We start from the raw sequence: 21,833 nt of genomic DNA on the forward strand, positions 1-21,833 counted from the left end.
TTTTTCTCTTTCTACCTATACATTATTCGATCAAAACGGATTAAAAGCTGAATAGTTATGATTTTTTTAAATCGGATGATTCTTTTTGAAACACTCTGTATTATACAATATCATAGGAGGAATTTTATCAACGATATAATTTTTATTTGTTAAACACTCATTGTGACTTTTAGAAAATAAATCCATCAACGCATAAACTGATACAGACCCCCCGAACGGACGGGGAGAATGACCGAAAGTATGCATAGTGAAAGGGAGGTGAATGTTCTACACCTATGCGCATGCATCTGTTTTTACGGATCATGCTATATTTACAAATTTCACTTACGTTCTACTTTCTCTCCACTTAACCCTCAGACTGCTCCCATCATCCACAAATGATGAGCGTAGTAGCCTGCTGTCACAATCTCCTGTGATGATTTTAAATGTGTTTTTTTTTTTAAGATGAAATCCTTTGAACGTGTGTATATATATCCTTACGTGTATATACGGCGTAAGCATATGTATTCTAGTTTTTTGTTATTTCTCTTTTCTCTGGAAGGTTTGCTGGCAGTGTATGGGATGGGCGCATATTGATGTTTGTGGTAGAGTTCCTGCCTACCCCTAATAAAGATTTTGTTATTAATTGTGGGTTTGAACCAAGATTTTCTGTTCACATCACACCTTTTCTTCCGATTGTATTATATTTGCAACGTATGAGTTTGAGTGTCATCTATTTTTCACAAAAGACAACTGAAAAGAAAGTAAAATTGTTTATGCGCTGCCGCAGTGAGAGAAGCATTTGTTGCACTATTCCCGCAGCATAATGAATAAAGAATCAAAATCATGAACTTAATCATCAAAACATTTAGGGCGATTTCAAGCTCTCGTTTTTTCAAACTCACCATCAGTTAATAAAAGATAACGTCTATATAAAAATACTCTATTGAAAGTCACATATATATAATCGACACAAGGAATGAAACTTTTTTAATACCCAATGACATACCTTACAGATAGCCATGAGTTGAACCGACAGCAGAGGATAAAATAAGTCGTCGTTTTTGGAGTAATTCACAACCCAAACGCGAATGTGTCACAACATGTCGTGCGCCATTGACAGTTGACAACGCACGGGCAATTGGACTTCCGAAACGGAATCAAGAACCTGGGTCCATTGACGTTCATCGACCATATATCACCGGTATCAGCAAGGAAACTCTTACAACATCCATTATATTCAAATTGGCAAGATATGCGGTAATTGAATTGCTATCTTTAACTGTCCTTGCTGAGTTGCGCATATGTGCTAAGGAAACGTATCAGCTTTACAGGATACTCCCCGGTTTATATAATGAATTTTTCAACATTATTTTTAATGATTTTTATCTCAATATCAGTTTAAATAAAAATAAAGTCAAAACCTTGAATGCGAAAATATTGATGCTGCTACAGAAAAAGAAACATCCGCCATCGAGATCTCGGTTATTACAACACATGGAAGATTGCTAAGGAGGGGGGATTTCCAACGACAAATGATCGTGAAAAGCCGCGGATTCGTGACAACAAAGCTCAAATGAGTTAACGAGCACGAGATAGGCGGTTGAGCTTTAAATTAGGAGCGAGCACCCCTCGCATGTACTGGGATACGAGGAGAATGCGAGTAAGTACTACGTATTTCCATTTTTGCCAGTTACCACTACCAAACCCTTTGCCTTCACGACTGCCTAACACAATCACAATGATTTCCTGAAGCCGCCATAATTACAAACCTTCTCGAGAGAACCGCTGACCCTTTAAGTCACGGACTGTAAAACGGAAGGTCGTTAAAGGGATTAGATCCCACAACTACAGAAGAAAAAAAAGTAAGAGTTCATTAAAAATGTTGAACATTTAAAAGTGCAACCGGTTCTAGTTAATGTAACCTCTTCACTAGAAAAATATCTTTTCCTAGCTATTAGACAGAGAAAAACGTTATATAGAGGAGCCTTGTTAAGATGGATGTACGTCTTTAACAACAGTAGGCCTATACATTGAATCTTCGTAATTTGGCTAATCAACGACATCGCTATCAACTCCCAATCCTTAGGGAAAAGCTTATTTTCGCATAAACTAATGAGAAATACATCGCTCTAACATTTCACGTGATTTTAAAAAGACTTTTTTTTTCTTATGGGCTACTGCTGTTTATCATAGATTCCAGACCGTCTCAAGCTGCCCCAATCCATCTGTATCAACTTGTCTTCACCAATACCTTTTTGCCTGATATACAGTTTTACTCGGTTGTAACGACATTTCAGCTAGCTGCAGCGTCAATAATTGGCGGTCCAGGCTGACTCCCATAGAGAATAATGTCAAGAAACCTTGCTTATAACGTCGATGGAATTGCAACAACCCCGAATGTAACGACACATTTTTTCGTCGCTTTTGCTTCCGTTTTTACGGCGTTTTCTAGAATTAGAGTTCATCGCATTGAAGCATTATTTGTCTGTTGTTCTATTAATGCCCTATTTTGTAAAAAAAAGAGACTTGACCAGACTAGACGCTCTGACTTATTCCTCATTGGCATGACCCCTTCATAGAATATTATTGTACCAGGTAGATAACACCACACATTGTAGTACAATATAACTTATTATTTTTCTTTTATTTTTGCCCTAAATTATGCAATTATCAGCATGACTATTAAGATTTGGAGGATTCAGAAGCCAATCAGTGTAAGCCATTTTTTTCTGAAAATGCCTTACGTATTGCAAGTGACTCTTCATCATTAACATTTGCAATTTCCAAAGCATTCAAGTCGCTGTATATACAGGGTGCGTAAAAAACAGGGATATGGAATTTCACTGGTGAACTCTAGGGGCTTTTTATTAGAAAAAGTTTGCAAATAACGCGCAGTACTCAGGTATGTCATTCATGTTTCAAGGGGTTGTATGGTTATTAAAATATAAAAATGTTTACTTTTTATACAGGCCCCGTGTGGCACAAAACCCAGTCAGAAAGTTGTTGCCTTATTTCTCCTGATGCCAACGAAAAATATCCCATGTTTCTAAGTGCAAAATTCACTGAGATATTCAAATTTGAAAAACGGAAAGAAAACTGCGGATAAAAAAGCATTAAAAGCGGGTAAAGCGGTATTCCGGCATTTAATGTTGTTTTTTCCAATTTTCCTCAGTTCTTTGAATTTGAATACCTCAGTGAATATTACACTTAGGAACGTGGAATTTGTTGGCATCAGGAGAGAAAGGGCTTCAACTCTCTAATTGGGTTTTGGGGCACACGGGGACTGTATAAAAAGTTATTTTTTTTATTTTAATAACTATAAACCCCTTGCAACATGAATGACATATCTGAGTACCATACAATATTTAAAAACGTTTTATACCTGGAAGTATACCTTTAGAATCAACGGTTCGCCAGTAAAATGCCATACGCCCTGTTTGCTATGCACCCTGCAACAGCAAATGACGCCTGAAAAATTGATATTTCTTTAACCCTCATTTTTAAAATATCCTTTCATCTTATGTTTAATGTTCATTGACTTACACTGATTGCCTTCGGAACTATCCATTTATCTTATATACATGTTCTCTGTTTGACCTTCCCCCCCCCCCTCCCGTGAAATACATTTGAAACAGATATGCTGTATCCGTATATTTCTCGCCAAGTGTTGTTTTTGCAAGCAGTATTTTTATAAACAATATTTGGTGATTTCGTCAACAGTTAGCAACATTTTTGGCAAGAATTGGGGATGTCGAGTACTTATGATCCGATTTTCCCTTTTCACGATTAAATATGGTCACCCTAATCATAATAAAATTACAACTCTATCTTTATGTACATTATTTGACTATGTTTTTTGTCAGAAATATTCTGGGGGGGGGCACGGAAAAATCAAATGAAGATGTAGCCGTGAAAAGCGGCCACAGAGAGCTGTGAAAAAAATTCACAAATATGAAGAAATAAATCTTTTAAGTGAAATGTAGTGAGAAACATGTGACTATATATATACATATATAATTTCAGAATGCAGCGGAACTCCCCACAAAACCATGGGCGATCTTAATGCAAGAGCATTACTGGTATGTCTGGGGGATTTGATGCCCTTAAGGGAGCTACATATTGAAATCTAGTGGAACTAATCGTAGTGTTTTTCGAAAATTCTGGGTCTCAGAGCATCAATTTGCCTGAGGACCCACGATGGTGAGACGGACCAGCATAGACCTCGCTCCCGGATAACTCCCACTAACAAGAAAAGGGTCCCAAGATGAGATTTTCAAAAAGTTTTACAAAACTTCTACTCACTTAATTCTTGATTGACACTTAATCTCACTTGATTCTACTCATTTAAATATAAACAAAAATTTGGAAAATCAGACGGAATTATAGGTCGCTCAAAAAAATTTTAAATATTAATATTTTGAACACCAATAGAAACCAAAAATGCATTTAAAAATCCCGCAACCATAGAGTGACGTCATTCGAACAACATATGATGAAGCAGAGCATAGACAAAAAAAAAAAAAAAGAAATAATCACATTCTAGAACAGAGAAGCCGGAGAAGAGAAAGTGAAAAGAAGTTTTAAAAGATATCACCAAGAAGCGCAAGAGGTGATGAGTAGCCAACTGTTATCATTTTTAATAATTTTTTGCGGCATTAATAATTTGTATTCTACCACTAAGTTTTTAGGAATACAATAATTTTTATTCCACCACTAATGTTTGTGGAGGGAGTTGAATATACTTAAATTTTTTCAGAACTTTTTGAACAAGACACCTTGGAACCCTTTCCGTGTGAGCTCCAGCCCAAGAGTCCGGAGTTCAACTTTAGTTATAAAAGTTTTGTTCTCTATTAAATTTACTCAAAAAATCAATTCAATAAGTTGAAAAGATCAAAATTAATGCAATTTCTCAGGAAATGAAATAAAATTAGTACATTTTCTTTAGTTTAGTTTAAAAAATTAGTTTCTTTTAATATGCTCTGTATTATATTTCTTCCATATACGTTAGCCAGCAAATTATTTAGGCATAGTCAAACTATAAATGTTATACTGTCACGCAGTTGAGCACGTACATAACCGAGAAGATTCATACGTAAAATTCAGAGTATAAAATTGCGTCGATAAATACAATGTTATGAATCATTCATCACCCATATACATTCTAGTAAATTTTTACTATTTTATTTTTCTCGCTCATTTGTTAGCATCACGAGAGTCCAACTAAACCCATTTTCGAAATAGTGATCGTTCACAACTACAATTTTCTGCAGTCGGAAAGCAATCAAACTTGAAATATGCGTCACAGGGAAGTGGTAATAGGTGTATTATCGGTATGCTCTTGGAGGAAAGAATGGTGAAACAATGACTTCGCTTTTGTTAGCGACAATAATAATGACACTAAGATAGGCATCATCTGCATGAATTTTGAAGAATTATTCGCTTCACTCTCTACAAAACTGTACTTTCACTACTTCCTGTTCGTTTCCTATTTTGTTTATTACTGTTCAAGTGCATTCGTGTTTGTTTCTAAATTTCCGTGTTCGTGAAATTTCGCAAAAATCAAGAAAGATCATCAGACAATATGTATTCTGCATTGGGTCTCCGACGTATGAAAATACAAAGTAAAATATCCACTGTATCAGTCCATAATTGAAATTTTGAAAAACTGACAGCGCAAAAAAATTTAAAATAAATACAGTGAAATAATACACATAAATTCGTAATTAGTTTAAAAATTGAAGAAATTTGTGTATTTCCATGCGGTTTGTGAAAAAGTTATTCCCTCACAAAGGGCGATTTTTCTCTTTTGGTACAGAAAAAAATTTAGTTCAATTTTTTTTTGTCGATAAAGTGCGCTGCACAAAAGCAAATCACTAGAAACATGCAAATCAGAGTCCTACAGAATGCAGGGCGTATGATTATACATATGATATGTTGTATGATTATGCAGCTCATTTCTAAATTTTCCTGTTACTGGCGTTTATATAAAAGTTTCATTGTGTGGTGTTGACATTGGTGGATACAACACTATTGGTGTAGAAAGCTGAAGACCAACGATATTAGCTGAAAATACCATGCCACTTGGTATTTTGAGCCAATATCGTTGGTCTTCATCTTTTTACACTGTGCTCAAAAGGTATTTCCATTATACCATAGGTGAAGTTGTTCTACCTCAGCTACGAATCGCCGGCTGAAGCTTTCAGACACCGAAGAGATTGAAGAAAGGTTTAGTTCCAATCACTCCTACCGAGCTTCCGTGCAGCGCGTTCTATCGACAAAAATTAAGTTTTCCGCAAACTGCATTCAGATATACCAATACCTTAAATTTTATGAATGTTCAAACTATTTACGAATTTATGAGACACCCAGTAAATAAAATACGGAGTGACATGCAAGGAAATCTCAAGTGAGGGAGTTTTCTCGTTTTCTTAACACCATCAACACTCTTACAGGGCGTACTCACAAGGTTTCACTCCATAACACTACTTACGAAATAATATGCTTCATATATATAATTGTAGATTTAATAAGAAAAAGAATCTCTCTCCGACTTAACCTTCATGTTGTATACACGGGATTGTAAAGATCCGCGCAAATAGCGGTGAAAGAAAGGAATACAAAACTGAAATTAAAAAGAAAAAGAATTAATAAGTAAACGAAAGGGTGTTGAAAATGACTACAAACATGGACGGTGAATATCAGGTGCAGCAGCCCTTTGTTCTCCCGCTTTCCATTAAAAAAAGAAAAAGAGGTGTGAATTGCAACCAATGCGTGCACGCATGCTTTGCATTTCGCGTTGATACCTTCAAAATAATAACCGAAGAGAAAATAAACTCTTTTTCTCATCCCTCTTTTGTTTGGCATCAGAAGAGTTTTGGCAAACCCACGGTTGTTTATCGCATCGTAAATGTCACCGATGCTGTAACGTCTGTTGCTGGATGCATCGGAACGAAAATGAAAATAAACGCTCGCTTTCAATAGAACCAATTCTATCAGTGTAAGGTTTTTCTTGAAAAGAAAAATTTCTTTCACACCAAACGCAGCATGGAAAATGATTATATTCTTCTCCTTGGCTTAGATCAGGGGTGCTCAACCTTTAAGAGAGTGCGGGCCACTTCAGTGGTTTGAAAACGTGCCGCGGGCCATTTAAATGACCTTGGAAATGTGCCACGGGCCGCTTAAGTGCTCTGTAACTGTATTGCAGTTCACTTGCGTGATCTTTAAATGTGCTGCGGGCCACTTAAGGGATGTGAAACTACACCTTGGATCACTTAGGGGTCTAGTATTTTTTAACATAGTGAAAACTCATAATAGAAGTATCATCAAAAATACTACTTTTTTACCATTGATTCATTTCAAATTTTTTACACATACTTTTGATTATATACACTATCTTATGCGAGTAAAGTTTTATTTATCTCTCATACGTAATTTTTGGCAAATTAAAAAAAAAAAAAAAAAACATGCATTAAAAGAGGCTTGCGCACATGATAAAATAACATGACAACAATGGAATCGAATAAAAATTGATTCAAAACATAAAAGACACAGTTCAGTCGCGAAATGAAGCAAAAGATTGAGATTTCATTGATTCAATCTTAATTAAAATTAAATTTTAAATTTTTTTAATTTCAAAATTCGAAAATGAATTTTAAATAAGATTGTCAATGAAATCTCATTATATTTTGCTTCATTTCATAAACTGAACAATTTCCTTTATTTTGAGAATCAATTTTTATTCAATTAGATTGATGTAATGCTATTTTATCATGCGCGCAAACTGTTTTGCCAAAGATTGCATTATCTTGATAATTTGTAAAAAAAATTTATTAGAGATATATCCGACGATGATGTCATTCTCCGCTATTACTACGAATGTTTCGATAGCTGGCTGTGATGCGAAAATATATCCAGGATGGAAATATCCAACTGGGCCTTGCAGGGAATCGAACCCCCGTGTTCTCACTTGCCGGGTGAGCGACCTAGACCACTAGACTACAAAGCCAAAGAATCGTCTTTCCTTACAGCTTGTGTGCGCTGAACGGGGCTTTACATTGACAGCCAGACCTAACAATAGCGGAGAGCGACATCATCTTCGGATAAGTCGCCATCTGGTAGCAGTGTCAGAAATTGTGAGCTTTGGCCCGAGACTGACTACCCATGTACGGCCCCATTCAGAGCACACAAGCTCTAAGGAAAGAGGATTCGTTGGCGTTGTAGTCTAGTGCGCTCACCCGGCAAGTGAGAGGACGTGGGGTCGTTTCCCCGCAAGGTCAGGTTGGATTGTCTTTTCTGGAATTTTCTTCGCATCAGCCACCTGTCAAAACCTTCGTATTAGAGATATGTAAAACTTTATACTATATAGGATAGCATATACAATCAAAAATATATGTAAAAATTTAAAATAAATCAATGGTAGTGTGTAAATAAATCAAAGTAGTATTGTAGTGATATTTCTAATAGACTATAGTTTTTCACATGTTAAAAGATATGAGACCCCCTTATGTGATCTGTCAATGTGCCGCTGGCCACTTAAATGATCTTTAACTGTAATGCGCGTTTCTTAAGTGATCTGTAAATATGCCGCGTGCCACTTTAATGTTCTGCGAATGTTCCGCGGGTCACTTAACTGATGTGAAACTGCACCGCGGATCACTCAAGTGTGTAAATGTGCCGCTTAGTTCATTTCTATAAAATTATGTTTGCGGTAACGGGTTATAACAGATGACTCGGTGGAGGGGGGGGGGGAAGGGCGGATTTGGTCCGCGGGCCAAGGGGTGAGCGTGCATGGCTTAGATGCATCTGAACACAAACAATATGCAGGAATGGTTATTGGCTAAAATCGATTGATCGATATGAGTTTACTCATCTGTGTTCATTATACGAATAACGCAGAATGGATATCACCCCAAAAGATCAAACATATATATACACACACACACGCAAAAAAGGAAATTATTTGAAGAAAAAAAGATAGAATACAAAAAATACAAGAAAAGCAAGATATATATCTATATAGTGAACTAGATCTAATAAATATATATATATAAAAGAGCTATCGCTGAAGGAAAACAATAAATACAAATTATATAGCCTGCTGAAAAGGGGCCGTGAAAGTATTACGTAATCAAAGTTTTAGCCATTTTTGACCCCCCCCCCTTGTCAGAAAAATTTCGGCATCACTGCCCCCGCGGGAGGGGGCATAGAGGGCTCGTGTGCCTCCCCCCCCCCAGACGAAAAAATAATTATTTTTTTTAATGCAAAAAATATTTTTTTAAAAATTGAAATTTCGAAAGAAAATATCTTTATATGTGATTATAATCGATTTCTGTTCATTTTAATGCTATTTAAAGGGTAAGAACTCAAAATTTCTCTTTAAAGAATTCATTGCAATTCACCCTTCAAGCCATATATGGTAAACCCTTGACCCGCAGACCAAATGTGATCCTGAAGGTTGTCTGATGTTGTTTTGCCCCCCCCCCCCAAACCTAATTTTGTAAAAATGAACTTAGCGGCACATTTACGAATCGCTTAAATGACCCGTGGCACAATTCCAGAGCATTTAAGTGTCCCGTGGCACATTTTCAGATCACTGAAGTAGGCCTCAAAGACCACCTGAGTAACCCGCGACACAGAGAACACTTAAACGATCCGTGGCACATTTAGAGATCCCTAGAGTGACATGTGGCACAGTTTTAGAGTACTTAAGCGATCCCCAGTGCGGTTCTACATCACTCAAGTTACTCGCGGAACATTCCCAGATTACTTAAGTGATCCGTGGCATAATTACGGATCACACAGTGATGTGTGGCACAGTTTCAGAGCACTTGAGCGGCACGGAAACATTTTCAGAGCACTTGAAGGATCCGTGAAACATTTTCAGAGCACTTGAAGGATCCGTGAAACATTTTCAGAGCACTTGAAGGATCCGTGAAACATTTAGAGATCATTAAAGTGGCTCTGTAGGGGACTTACCAATAGGTAGAATGTTAGTTCATGTGCCCAATAATTATTGAAAGGTTTTTTTCCGTTTTTGGGGCACCGAATAATATGTCGTTAAGAATATTTCATATCTTCATAAAGGGTGGTTGATGACGTAAGCATCATCCAAACACCATCTCCCCCCTTGTCATTAAAAGTCAGCAAATCTGAAACCCCCTCCCCCATCGATGCTGACGTAATACTTTAATAACCCCAAAGACCTTACAGTTCCTTGGGGTTACATAATGCATGAAGTTTATATGTGTGTCTTTGCGTAATTTATGTTTATATTTGTATCTTGTGATTTGTTGAAATAAAAAAAAATAAAAATATATATATATATCCTACATATATTATGCAATTTTAATGAAAATTTCGCGTGTTTGTAATCGTTGCTGTAATTGTAAGAAAATTTAATATCCTTACTTCAAATATTATAGTAACGTGCAATATTACCCGAGCTTAACCCCAAAGTTAGCCTCGCGAGAAAGATTGCCTTCCAAGGCGATGGATATATTTTTCAAAAGACGACGACGATGAAATTTGCCGACTCTCTTTCTCTCCAAGGGGTTAGCAATATTTAAATTCAACGAAAGAACACGTTAGATATGCAAATGCATTACTCCAAATAGCCTAGAGCAACAACTTGATGATAACTAATTCATCCTGTTGAACCCGTGACAACATGAAGTTCCAAAGTTAAATATGCTGCTTATAATGATCGCGGTAAGCACAAGAGAGAGAGAGAGAGAGACAAGCTCTCTGAGACAATGCCTGCAGCACTTTAAATAATTTAAGAACTCGTGTTAACATCGGGTATTAAGTGCCGTTATTCGCTTGGTTTCATAATTTAGTGAGTAACAACTTTCTCCCACACCCTTAATCCTTGTTATTCACACACACACAACTCCAACAAGAGTTTTTAACCAAGTTAAAACCACCATCTTTTCTTCTACTGAACCCGGTTGCAGGCTCTCTCTCATCATCTTCTCTTTCTTTTTTTTGCGATGTTTCTGTTGTTTCTGGCTTCCTTTTTCTAACGTCGTTGAAAGAATAATCGTGCCGCTCTGCCGTTAATTAGGAACATGGTGTAATTTTGCTCGTAAAAGAGGATGAGTTGGCAAACCGAGCATTTAAAAAAAAATTATCATTTTTTTCTTCTTCTTCTCTTCCCTAACAACTGAATTCTGTAAGATAAGGGTATTAGTTTTAATTTCTTCACAGGACACTGAATCTGAGAAAAGAAATAAGCTTGGTTAAATAAAAGACTTAAAATATGGACCTCATAAATTTTAATGAATTACTTTGGCAGTTATTATAGTAAGACAAGTATAGTTTATTTCAGCACCTAAAGATATTAGCATTCATAAGCTTCTTCTCCTCTAGAGTTTCTTACAAATTATTATTTTTTTAACGAATGTAATTTTTTTTTTTCGAGTGACAGTAGAGGAGATGACTGTGAATATCACTATGGAAATGAACATTTATGATTTAGCTACATTGATGACTTCATTTTTCGCGGACTCATCAAAAACCCATCTAATATGTGTGAATTTTCTTCCACTGAAATGCGATAGTAACAAAATTTTATTGGCTGAAGTAATCAAATACAGTATTTGTGATAAGTAATAAATTTTTGTAGAGTGGGTTGCTTGGAACAGTATCTTCTATTATATGATAGTCATCATCATTGTAAAAAAACCAGCAACCCGAAGAATATTAGGTTGCATCAATATACACGGTGTAAATAACATCGATGTATATACAGGTTGATAAGTTTTTGTACACCCTTTATATGTTTTGAACCGTTTGTTATACAAAACAGCCTCGTTAATACGACGTTCAAAAACACACGCCCAAACGCCGTATAAATGCGAAAAAGACCACCTCCCCCCCTCCATAGACTTCGTGAAAAATATTGTAATAATTCAATGACTTTAATTGCATTTTAAATTTCGGTACATGAAAATCATACTTGAGAAAAAAAACAAAAAAAATTAATGTTTTAAAATAATATAAATTACTTGAAATACTTAAATTTAACATTACACTTGCTTAAATCTCGAGTGCTCTTATGATATTTCTTTCAAGATTTAATTAAAAACACTATGTACATTAGAAAAAAATTCTAAAAAAACATACGGCCACATTTAAAATAACTGAAATCCGTATTTTTGAAGTTCAGCGAGTTCGATTTAAAATGGTCAATATCACCCAGTGCTTATTTATCTCATAACCTTCACCCTGAAGTTTTTAACAGTTGCAGTGACAGTACGCATAAAAAATTATTTCAGCGACGCTACTTAAATTCTACAAAATGTAAGTAGAACCGATTGATGAAAGTTATATCCTTTTCCAAAGATTTTGGGTTCGAGTCAAAGTGAAACAGTCGAATAATTGTTAAAGTTGTGCGTCACATAAATGAAATAATTTATCATTGGAATAAATATTGGGATGAATCGCAAGCTAAGCCAAACGTCGTATAAATGAGAGACTTATAAACGGGGTTCTGTAGAAGATGTCTTCAATCACAAAAAAGTATTTAAATAACGAGCCCATTTGAGATGTGCACTACATTTTACAATTTTCAATACAGCTTAATACAAAAGGAAAGGATAAATCAGATCAGCATGTTGTTATTGTGCATATTGATCTGATTTATCCTTTCTTTTTGTATTACGCTGTATTGCAAATTTTGAGTTTCTTGAATCGTATATGTTTGTTGTTGTTACTTACGTTTGTAAGCCTGGTGGCATACTCTGTGGAACCAATAAAAGTCTGAAGGACCCAAATAAAAATTTGGGTTCAAATTTGTTCAAGTGGTCATATTTGTTCAAAGGTATAAAATTTAATTTTTCATACGGTTACCCTGTCATCTTCTCTCTTCCAATTGAAAAGTTTTTATCCTGTCTCCATTGAGCCCCCAAAAAAGTTCATGTTTCCAAGTGCAATATCAGCCGAGATATTTGAATTCAAAATCTCTCAAAATGAGATAAAGAACAGCTTGTATTAAGGAACAAACTTAAGGAAAACAGCATAAAAATTCTAAAGACTCTTTAAAATTGCAGTTTATTGAAACTTTTCTAAATTCTGAGAGATGCTACCTTAAATTCCACAATGAACACTTATCTTATATGAAATATTGCATTGCATAAAAGGAGTTTTTTTTATTTTTTGGCCAGGCAGACAGGGCCAAATTTAATTGAAAGTAAGAGGACGGGATACCGTATAAAAAAATTAAATTTTGCACTTCGGTATTTCTATTTCGGCAGCTAATAAAATGAATGACATACAGTATTCAAAATGGGCCGTCATTTTGATACATTTTTAATTGAAAGTGTGTTTCTATAACCATCGATTCAAAGAATAGAGTGTACATTAGGCTTACTTTACACCCTGTAGAAAGCTAGTACATCAGTGACTCATCATAGTCTGATCTTCATGATATTTTTTAGAGCACTTCTAGAAGGCTAATTTAAGCCGTATATTATGCATAAACTCTCAAAAATTTAAGGATGCGAACATTCCCAATAAATCATTGATAGACATATGCAAAAATAGGATTCATTTCGAGAGATTACTGAATGTTAAAGCCATTATAAAAGGTTATTGATTACGTGAACCATCTATTAGCTCAGGTATCTTGATAAACAAGCGTTCGAGAAATCCTTTTCATCAAAGTTCAACTTGGGCTCTTCTTATCCGGACACCTTCATGAAGAAAACAAGATCTTCGAAGAAAGTCGTTAGCTTTTGAGAAGATATCTTTTTCACTGAAACAGCATTTGCTTAATTGACAGTCGCTGATGACGATGAAGAAAAAGGTAATGAGCTACACGAGAAACAAAAGCATCGACGTCGCATTATGTACTACTACTACTAGTGCTGCTTGCAGTACCGGGAAAATGGATAGAAAGGGGGAAGAAAAAACTTTTCAAGGGACAAAATTCAAAGAACGTCGAAGACATACTTTAAGTTAATGAGTTCGGATGCTTTGTTTTAACTAAGAATTTTCCGAAGCAGCAAGCTGTGTAAGGAAAAGTTAACGATGTCAGTAGTAGCAGATGGCGTAATCTCTTATATGCTGAGGAAAATGGTGTCTCTCTCACTTACTGCACTCCACCCTATACTTTACTTTCTCTTTGAAGTTTTCTAGCAATTTCGTCGCTTTATCAAGTGTGAAATGGAGAGCAGTGTAGACACATACATACACATATATCGCATTTACTCTTTCTGTTTTGGAAACCGAATGGATTTTGGTATGAGATTAGGTGCTGTTGAAACGACAACTAATATTAGTTTTGCAATAGGAAAATTTCTAAAGCCTTTCTTTTCATTGGAATCATTCGAGCTCCAAAGTGATTTATTCATAAAACAAAGCGATTTGCAACTTCAATAACGTAAAACGAGCGAATTTACTTTTCTATCAGGGCATCAAAACAGCTTTATGTGTTTCACTTTTAATGGTGTGTGAATAATCAGAGAATTTTGTACGTAATAGAAAATTTGAGTTCCGTTTATCCGTTTCTGAACATTTATTTCTGTCCCTTTTTTCAGGCTTTTGAAGATCTTCATTACTCAAGCTTTGTTTCTCTTCCGAAAATATGTTTAAGGCATCGGGTCTTCCTGAAGGTTACGGTCTAAACGAAAAACCATCTTGAGTTAAAGGAAACTGAATTTATCAAATACTTTTTTTTTCTTACCTCTTCTTTCTTGGCAAGTGGGTGAAAACACCATTCATGGTAAAGTGGAAATTTAAAATTACAACATGTAGCTAAAGGCTTGCGATGATGGATCGTTATGGCCAGCGATGGGGCTTTAGTCTTTGCCGGTTTATAACGGCGTATAGCCCAACAATCCGAGTAAGAGTGATGGCAGCCATTTTTGTTCTTACTTGAAAAGGACTGAATTATTTCGGAGTCGATGCGACCTTTGGTAACTTTAACATGGAAATTTATTTTTCACTTCAATATATTTTTTCTCTTCTACATCCTTAAGAGTTCAAAGCACTTTGGAAAGCCGCAAAAAATAAAATAAAGTAACCATATAACCGTATGAGAATACTCAAGTAAGGAGAAAAAACTCGTGTGTGTTTATATATATATATATAAACCACCGGGGACATATAATGGACTTTGCGCGCTCTTGTGCTCAAAAATCATTCCAGTAATAGAAACACTGAAAACTGTTATCAAAAACGACGAAAACATGTTGAAACTTCATTGAAAAAGAAAAAAAACAAGCGAAATCTGAGAAAAATATCGTCACGGCTTCTGAGCTCAAAATAGACCTGGGACCAAAAAAAAAAATGAAATAAAAAAGAAACTGATGAGCCCCTTGGGGAATCAATGAAAAATATTTTCAGCATCACAAATCTACAACACACACCAGAAATACAGGAAAAAAAAAAGTGAGACAGAATATATATATTTTATTTTTTGTTAAAAAACGTGTTTCCATGTTTCAACGCTGAAAACTTTTCCAAAAAAGTTTTCCCGGGGAAAAGGAAAAAAAAAATTATATATACAAAAATGCGTTTGAAAGATAAATTATCATGGATTTTCCCATTTTAGAAATGTACGGAAAGGAAATATCATGAGTTCTCTCTCTCTCTCTGTGCCAGCTTGCGCGGTTTTTATGATGGAAGACCCAAAGGACAGTTATTTAGACGGTCCGATATATTATACGCTTTTCCTTATAAGGTTTTTTTCTTCTCCTTCTAGCGTAAGTTATGTAAGTTTAGAAAATATGTTTCTATAAATAAATAGATGGTGATCTTCTCAGTAGTAATAGTTCGTAAAAGTTTTTGAAATACAAAAAAACCATTCGAACTTTATTTGGAATTAATGTTGATGCCAAATTTGTCACGAAACCTCTAAGAAGTGTAATTCGATTTTATTCAAAGTTTTTCGAAAGAAAAGTGTTGAGAACTATATCTCTCTCTGGGATTGAAAGAAGAGCACCGAAGAGTTAATGCTCTTTTTACGCCCCCTTCCCCAAATCTTCAGAAACTAATTTTTCATTGCAGGATTTAGATTTTAGAATAAATAATGTGTTTCTCTAGGAAAAGCACCGACAATATTTTCTCTCACTAATTACTCTCTCGAACCTACCCAAGGGAAAGCGATACGCTGCGGCTTCTATCCACCGAGGGTTATCCTAAAATATATTACAAAGTCCTTTTTGAAAATGTGAGATTCTTCTCCGTTCGTATAAAGCAAACGTTTTTGGAGTAACGAGAGTATAATATGTTTTCAGGATCAAATAAAGAGCACCGAGGAATTAACGCTCCTCTCACCGTCTTCAAAAAACAATTTTTTGGTGCAAGATTGTAATTTAAAAATAATTTATTTCTGGTGAAAACATAATCACATTTTTTCTTAGTAATTTATTCACATTGTTGCATACAAGGCCAATTGAAATAAGTATCCCTTCTCTGATCTGACGCAATTAATGCGATAACAATTCTGGATTATGATTGTATCCCTCATTCACCGACGGTCCTCTGTCACTTTCCGGATGCTTACATATTAGTGAAAATCATTGAAGTTAATGGAATGGCATGCAATTATTTTCCAGCTGTAATCATAAAATATGCTTTGCACATAATTTTGGATGAACATTTTCATTATTAGAATTCGGACGTGGCAGCTGAGTGGCGGACTCACCAGCTATCTGTTCGTAGACAAGAGTTCTTACCCGAGCTGAGGGATGAATGTTTTTCTCCAGAAGTTCATGGTCGACGGCAAACTGCGAGTTTCAATCTAATATGCCCTAGCAGTGAAATGTAATCATTGTTTGCTGGTCAACGGGAATGACACAAGTCAAAGTCAAAACCTAGGACTGCCTTAATGCAATAATTATATAGGGTTGTCGATAAAGAACACAAAAGCGAGAAATCGGACATGCGTATCACTAACAAGTAATAGGGCATCATTTTTTATGGACATCTTTTTCCTCCACCTTGTTGGACATTTTGCCTGTTGTCGCCTTTGTATTTGTATTAGTTAATGATGCCTGATATAAAGCATTCTTTCTCAACCACCGGGCGGCATGACATCATACCATATGAGATAACAAATCTTATGGGCCAAGATGTGTGTAGTAATTAGTAAATTATTAATAAAGTATTTGGTGACATTAATAATCATATAAATACAACAAATAATGTTTATACTAATTATTTATCGTCTTAATTTTGATTTACTTGGAAGCGGTCTCAAAAATATTGAGAACCAATGCTATAAATCATCGCGTTATCCAGTTTTAACGTTGGCAATGTAACTGATTTTACAGAGATTTCGTGTAAACATTTCACAATGGAAATGAATCTCTTCCTTCGAAGCGATATACAAATTTCAAGTGCAGTAAATTCAAGGGAAAGGAACTAGTTATAGCACACTTGATTTCGGTTTCGAGTTCGGATAGAAACTTTTAAAGCAGTAAGGGACTAATCCTATTCATTCATACGACAAATGAAATTGAGGAGATTGAAATATTATATTATCCGTGGAATATTTTACAGCGACTCTCTGTAAGCGATCTTGTTTTTCTTATCTGTGCGCAAAATCTACTTTTCACAGCACAATGTCACCGTACTCTGCATTCGGCAAAGTAAAAAGTCTCTCCCCCCATTTCAAATGAATATGGAGGAGATGTATATCCGTATCCATTTTACCGGTCGAAAGCATTTCTACCAGAACTATGGCCATTATTTTTCCTTGCAGCAGAACTTGCAGTGTTGTGGATTTCGACGATGGGTCGACGCCGAAAAAGAAAGTGAATGCGCTTTGACATGTTGCCGCCCATACATCGTGTAGAAAAAGGTGAGTATATATGTATAAGGGGGGGGGATATATTGAGCCTCACAGTATGGGCTAAACTCAAGAGAAACTGGTAGGAAGAGGGCATCATTCAGATGTTCACAAATACCCCAGTGGTCGGACCATCTGTTTGAGAGACGTGCTAGAAGATAATAATCACTACTTTCTGTTCACTCCGCCCTCTCACTTAACAATCTTCACACCCTGGTGTCGGTCGCTGCCACAATGTCTGCAACATAAAAGAATATAATGGGCACCCCCAAGACCCCATAATTCCACTTCTCCTAAAATATAGTGGACGAATAGTACGTGGATAAACGGCTTTGTTGGGAAACTCGGCAAATATATATATGGTCAGTTGTATGACCCATAACTTTCATTGTATTTCCCGACGAATCTTGATCTCTCCTCTCTCTCTCTCTGTTGAACAGATCATTCGAATCCGAACATCAAAGGTTAAATATGCAATTTTTAATATAGTAGTCACCAACCATAACCCTTGTGTCGATTTCGTGAATGCCAGCTGCTGGTTCGAGAACCGTTGAAATAGATATAGAAGTTCCGGTTGACCCTATAGCATTGTAAATATTTGCGTCACCTGCCTTAAAACACGCAAACGTCACCGTATGCAATTTCATTTTTGTGTTGTTGTTGTTTTATTGGCGGCCTGCTGCCTTAGGCGTGCTGGGTGCATGTTTAATTGGGCATACGCCGATGCACATGGGGTCGGCCTCATCTTCTATTCCTGTCATGTGCGGCAGTTTTGCATGACGAACTCCAATCTTTTATATAATGGCGTAAACTACTACTATCAACATGTGACGACCTTCATGCCTCAACTCTTCTCTCTCTCTCTCTTTCTCTGGACAGAAGATACCACAGACCACAGCTGTTGCTTGCGGCCACTTATTTCTTGAACAAAACTTTTATTTTATTTGAACGAAGGAAATTGAGGATGACGAGGAGATGATGACGATCATGATAAATCTCAGTCATCCGTCCTCTTTTTTTCCATTCATCTTAGACATGAAAAACATCAACAAGGAATTATAAGAATTTCACGAATCGCATTTCATATCGAAATAGCACCGCGAATGCAATTGTTAGAAGAATAAAAAACAACGCTGACAAATACCATTGAATTTTCGTAAAATCTAAATCTGAAACTCGATTTCTTATTGCAGAGTAACGTAGAAACGCAAAAATATTTTCCAGAGACACCCATGGTACCGATGGGTTTCATTACCTCATCCGTTATACTCTGAGCTAGAGTTTCTCAACTGGATTTCTGAAGAACTCTAGGATTCCACTAGAACTAGAAATTAGTGGGATTCTTGGAGAAATATATGCAGATATGAACTCAAATGGTCACAACAGGCAAAATGTCTAATGAGGTGGCTGAGAGAAGGAAAAAGCCTATATAAAAACTTTGGATGTCAAACAAAATAGAAAAATACAGCAACATATATAAAATAAAAGCAATTATCACTGAAAAAGCTGCGAGAAAAATAGCACAGCATTATAAAAACTATGATCGTCTTCTCGATTTATCCCAAGATGAATATCGTATACAAGGTATCCTATCATAATGAAAAGTCGAGGACAATTTCTTTTAATAATATACAGTGGAATCTCTCGATTACAGACACCCATGGAACCAAACATTTTGTCCGCTAACAAAACTAAACGTTTATGGAAAGCGAAATACACTGAGTCGCTGTTCCACGGACTTCAAAAGTGTCCGTTAAGAGGAGGTGTCCTCTAACGGGAAGCGTCCGTTACGGGAAGCTCTGCTGTATAGGGGTTCCGTAAATTAGAAAAATGATATTTCAAGGGTTCCGCAAGCGTAAAAAGTTTTCTCAACTTTTTATTCTGCTGCTTTACGCTTACCGATATAGAATGATTGATTAATTGATTATTCATAATTTTTATAATAATTGTATAATTGTATAATTGTAATAATTGTATGAAAATCCGAAACTTTCAAGTGATATTTATCATCATGATCAGAAAATAAAAATGAATTTTTCACGAGCTCTTGATCATTGTCTATAATTTAATAATATAATTTTAACCTAATAATCACTGCGGTTAATCACAAAAATTAGAGTTTTTGATTTCAAATATATTTGAGACATTCTAGAGACATCACAGCCCTACATCTTGGAGCGGGACTGCCAGGCAATAATGTCTGTGTGGCCAAGATTTTTAACAAAATGTTTTCTGGTAAATATTATAGCAGCGTTTCTCAACCGATGGTTCGCGGAACAGAGTTGGTCGATGGAGAGCATCATAATACAGGTGGTGCGCAGGTAGACTTGAAAACTCATTTCCGATTGAACGAAAATTATTCTGTGGTACGCAACTAATATCAATGATATTCATTAAGTTTAAAATAATATAAATTAGGACAAAGTACTCCAAATTAGAGGTCCACCAAATTGTTTCAGAAATTTTAATGATCCGTGGGTTACGAAAGGTTGAGAAACGCATAATTTATATTTATAAAAAAATAATACTAATTGTTATCCCGGGCATCCCTCGGCTAAAGCCTATAAGCCTCTTCTATGAGCCGTAAATAAATACGATAAGCTGTAGCAATTAAATTAAAAATAGAAAGCAATACAGATAAAATTCAAGAGAAATAAAATTCCGGAAAGGTAATTATAAAAAAAACTGCCACGTAAATAAATATATATCCTAAAACTAAATTTTTATTTTTGAAAAAAATGTAGTTTTTCTGAAATAAAAATTCACAATACCTTCAGCACGACGAAATCCATATTTTGTTCCCCAGTATTTATTATTCGTATAGTTTCGTTTCTTTCTAATCTGTCTCAGTCGGTATTTTATTTTACTCACTCGTAGAAAAACATTGGAATAATGTTCATGGAGATGAAGCACTTAATAAATATCTTCTTTTGTCCATTAGAAATAATGAAATTATCTCGGATGAACTCGGGATCCATAAAAAAAAAAAGTTTAATCGAAAATAGCACGTGCGAGGAGCCACACAAAACAAGCGAAGAGAGCAAAGCAACGACTAGAATAGGAAAAACGCACCTCGCACATCAGCGATCGCGATCAGGAATGAAAATTGGAAAACCTCAACGCCGTTCCCAACACTTTTCTCCGCTCCTTTTTGGCGCATTATGTCCCGCTTGGCGACAAAATAGCATCACTAACGTTGGCCGTTTCCTTAGTGTGATAACGCCGCTACTATTCATTTAATGATTATGACTTTATAATTACGGTCAAAATCGGTTATAACCAGGGCCGCTCCTTATCAGGTGCGGTGCCCGGTGCGAAAATAATTTCGGGGGCTCCTTTGTATATGTTGTGGGGGAAATATATCGGGAATCTAAAAAGATTCGTGCATTATCACAGAAAATATAGAGGAGAATGCTGAAAAATATCCATTCAGAAGAAAATATAAATGCAATTGAAATGTAATTTAACACAAAAATTAATAAAAATTTTGAACCGATAAAAATTGAAAACGGGAAAAAAAATTTAAATTGATGAAAGAAATAATTTTTTTTTAAAAAACGAATGAATATTAGGACCCGATGGTCTTAAAGCTAATGAACATTTTGAATTGATGAGTTAAAAATGAGAAATAATTGGAAGGTATAATTCCAAAGCTAATGAAAATTCAGAATTGACGAAATAAATAATTCATGAATTGATAAAAATTTAGACTTTGTGAAATTAATAATTCCAGAACTGATGAAAGAATATATATATATATATATATATATATATATATATATATATATATATATATATATATATATATATATATATATATATATATGTATATACATAATTCCAAAAATGTTTTTTGATGAAAATTTCAAAATCAAACAGGCACATTGTTTATCAATGCATTTGGTGTAATGATTGATATTATGCTATATATATATATATCAGAAGTGTGGGACCTCCCTATCCGATCGCACCTGTCGCACACCCCCAAGTGCGGCTCTAGTTGTAACGACACCTCGGCTATAACGTCGATTTTCGGCGGCCTCGACTGAGTGCTACT

General features: G+C 35.5%; 1 protein-coding gene across 4 annotated transcripts in view; it reads right to left on the reverse strand.

Annotated features, from left to right (window-relative positions):
* LOC149085299 (PDZ domain-containing RING finger protein 4-like) overlaps window positions 1–20,877 on the reverse strand; it is a 94,204-nt gene extending 73,327 nt beyond the window's left edge. For 2 of the 4 annotated variants that reach the window (XM_089233239.1, XM_089233237.1), the window contains exon 1: window positions 20,548–20,877. In XM_089233239.1, coding sequence (XP_089089365.1) covers window positions 20,548–20,568 — 21 coding nt within the window. In that variant the 5' untranslated portion in view covers window positions 20,569–20,877. The remainder of the gene's footprint in view (window positions 1–20,547) is intronic. The other 2 variants (XM_089233238.1, XM_089233240.1) reach the window with 1 other exon arrangement.
* Window positions 20,878–21,833: the final 956 nt, after the last annotated feature.

This window comes from Pholcus phalangioides, unplaced genomic scaffold (assembly GCF_987345545.1).
Source record: "Pholcus phalangioides strain wild (caught in Gottingen) unplaced genomic scaffold, Ppha-v1.0 ptg000007l_1, whole genome shotgun sequence".
In the NCBI taxonomy this organism is placed as follows: Eukaryota; Metazoa; Arthropoda; class Arachnida; order Araneae; family Pholcidae; genus Pholcus; species Pholcus phalangioides.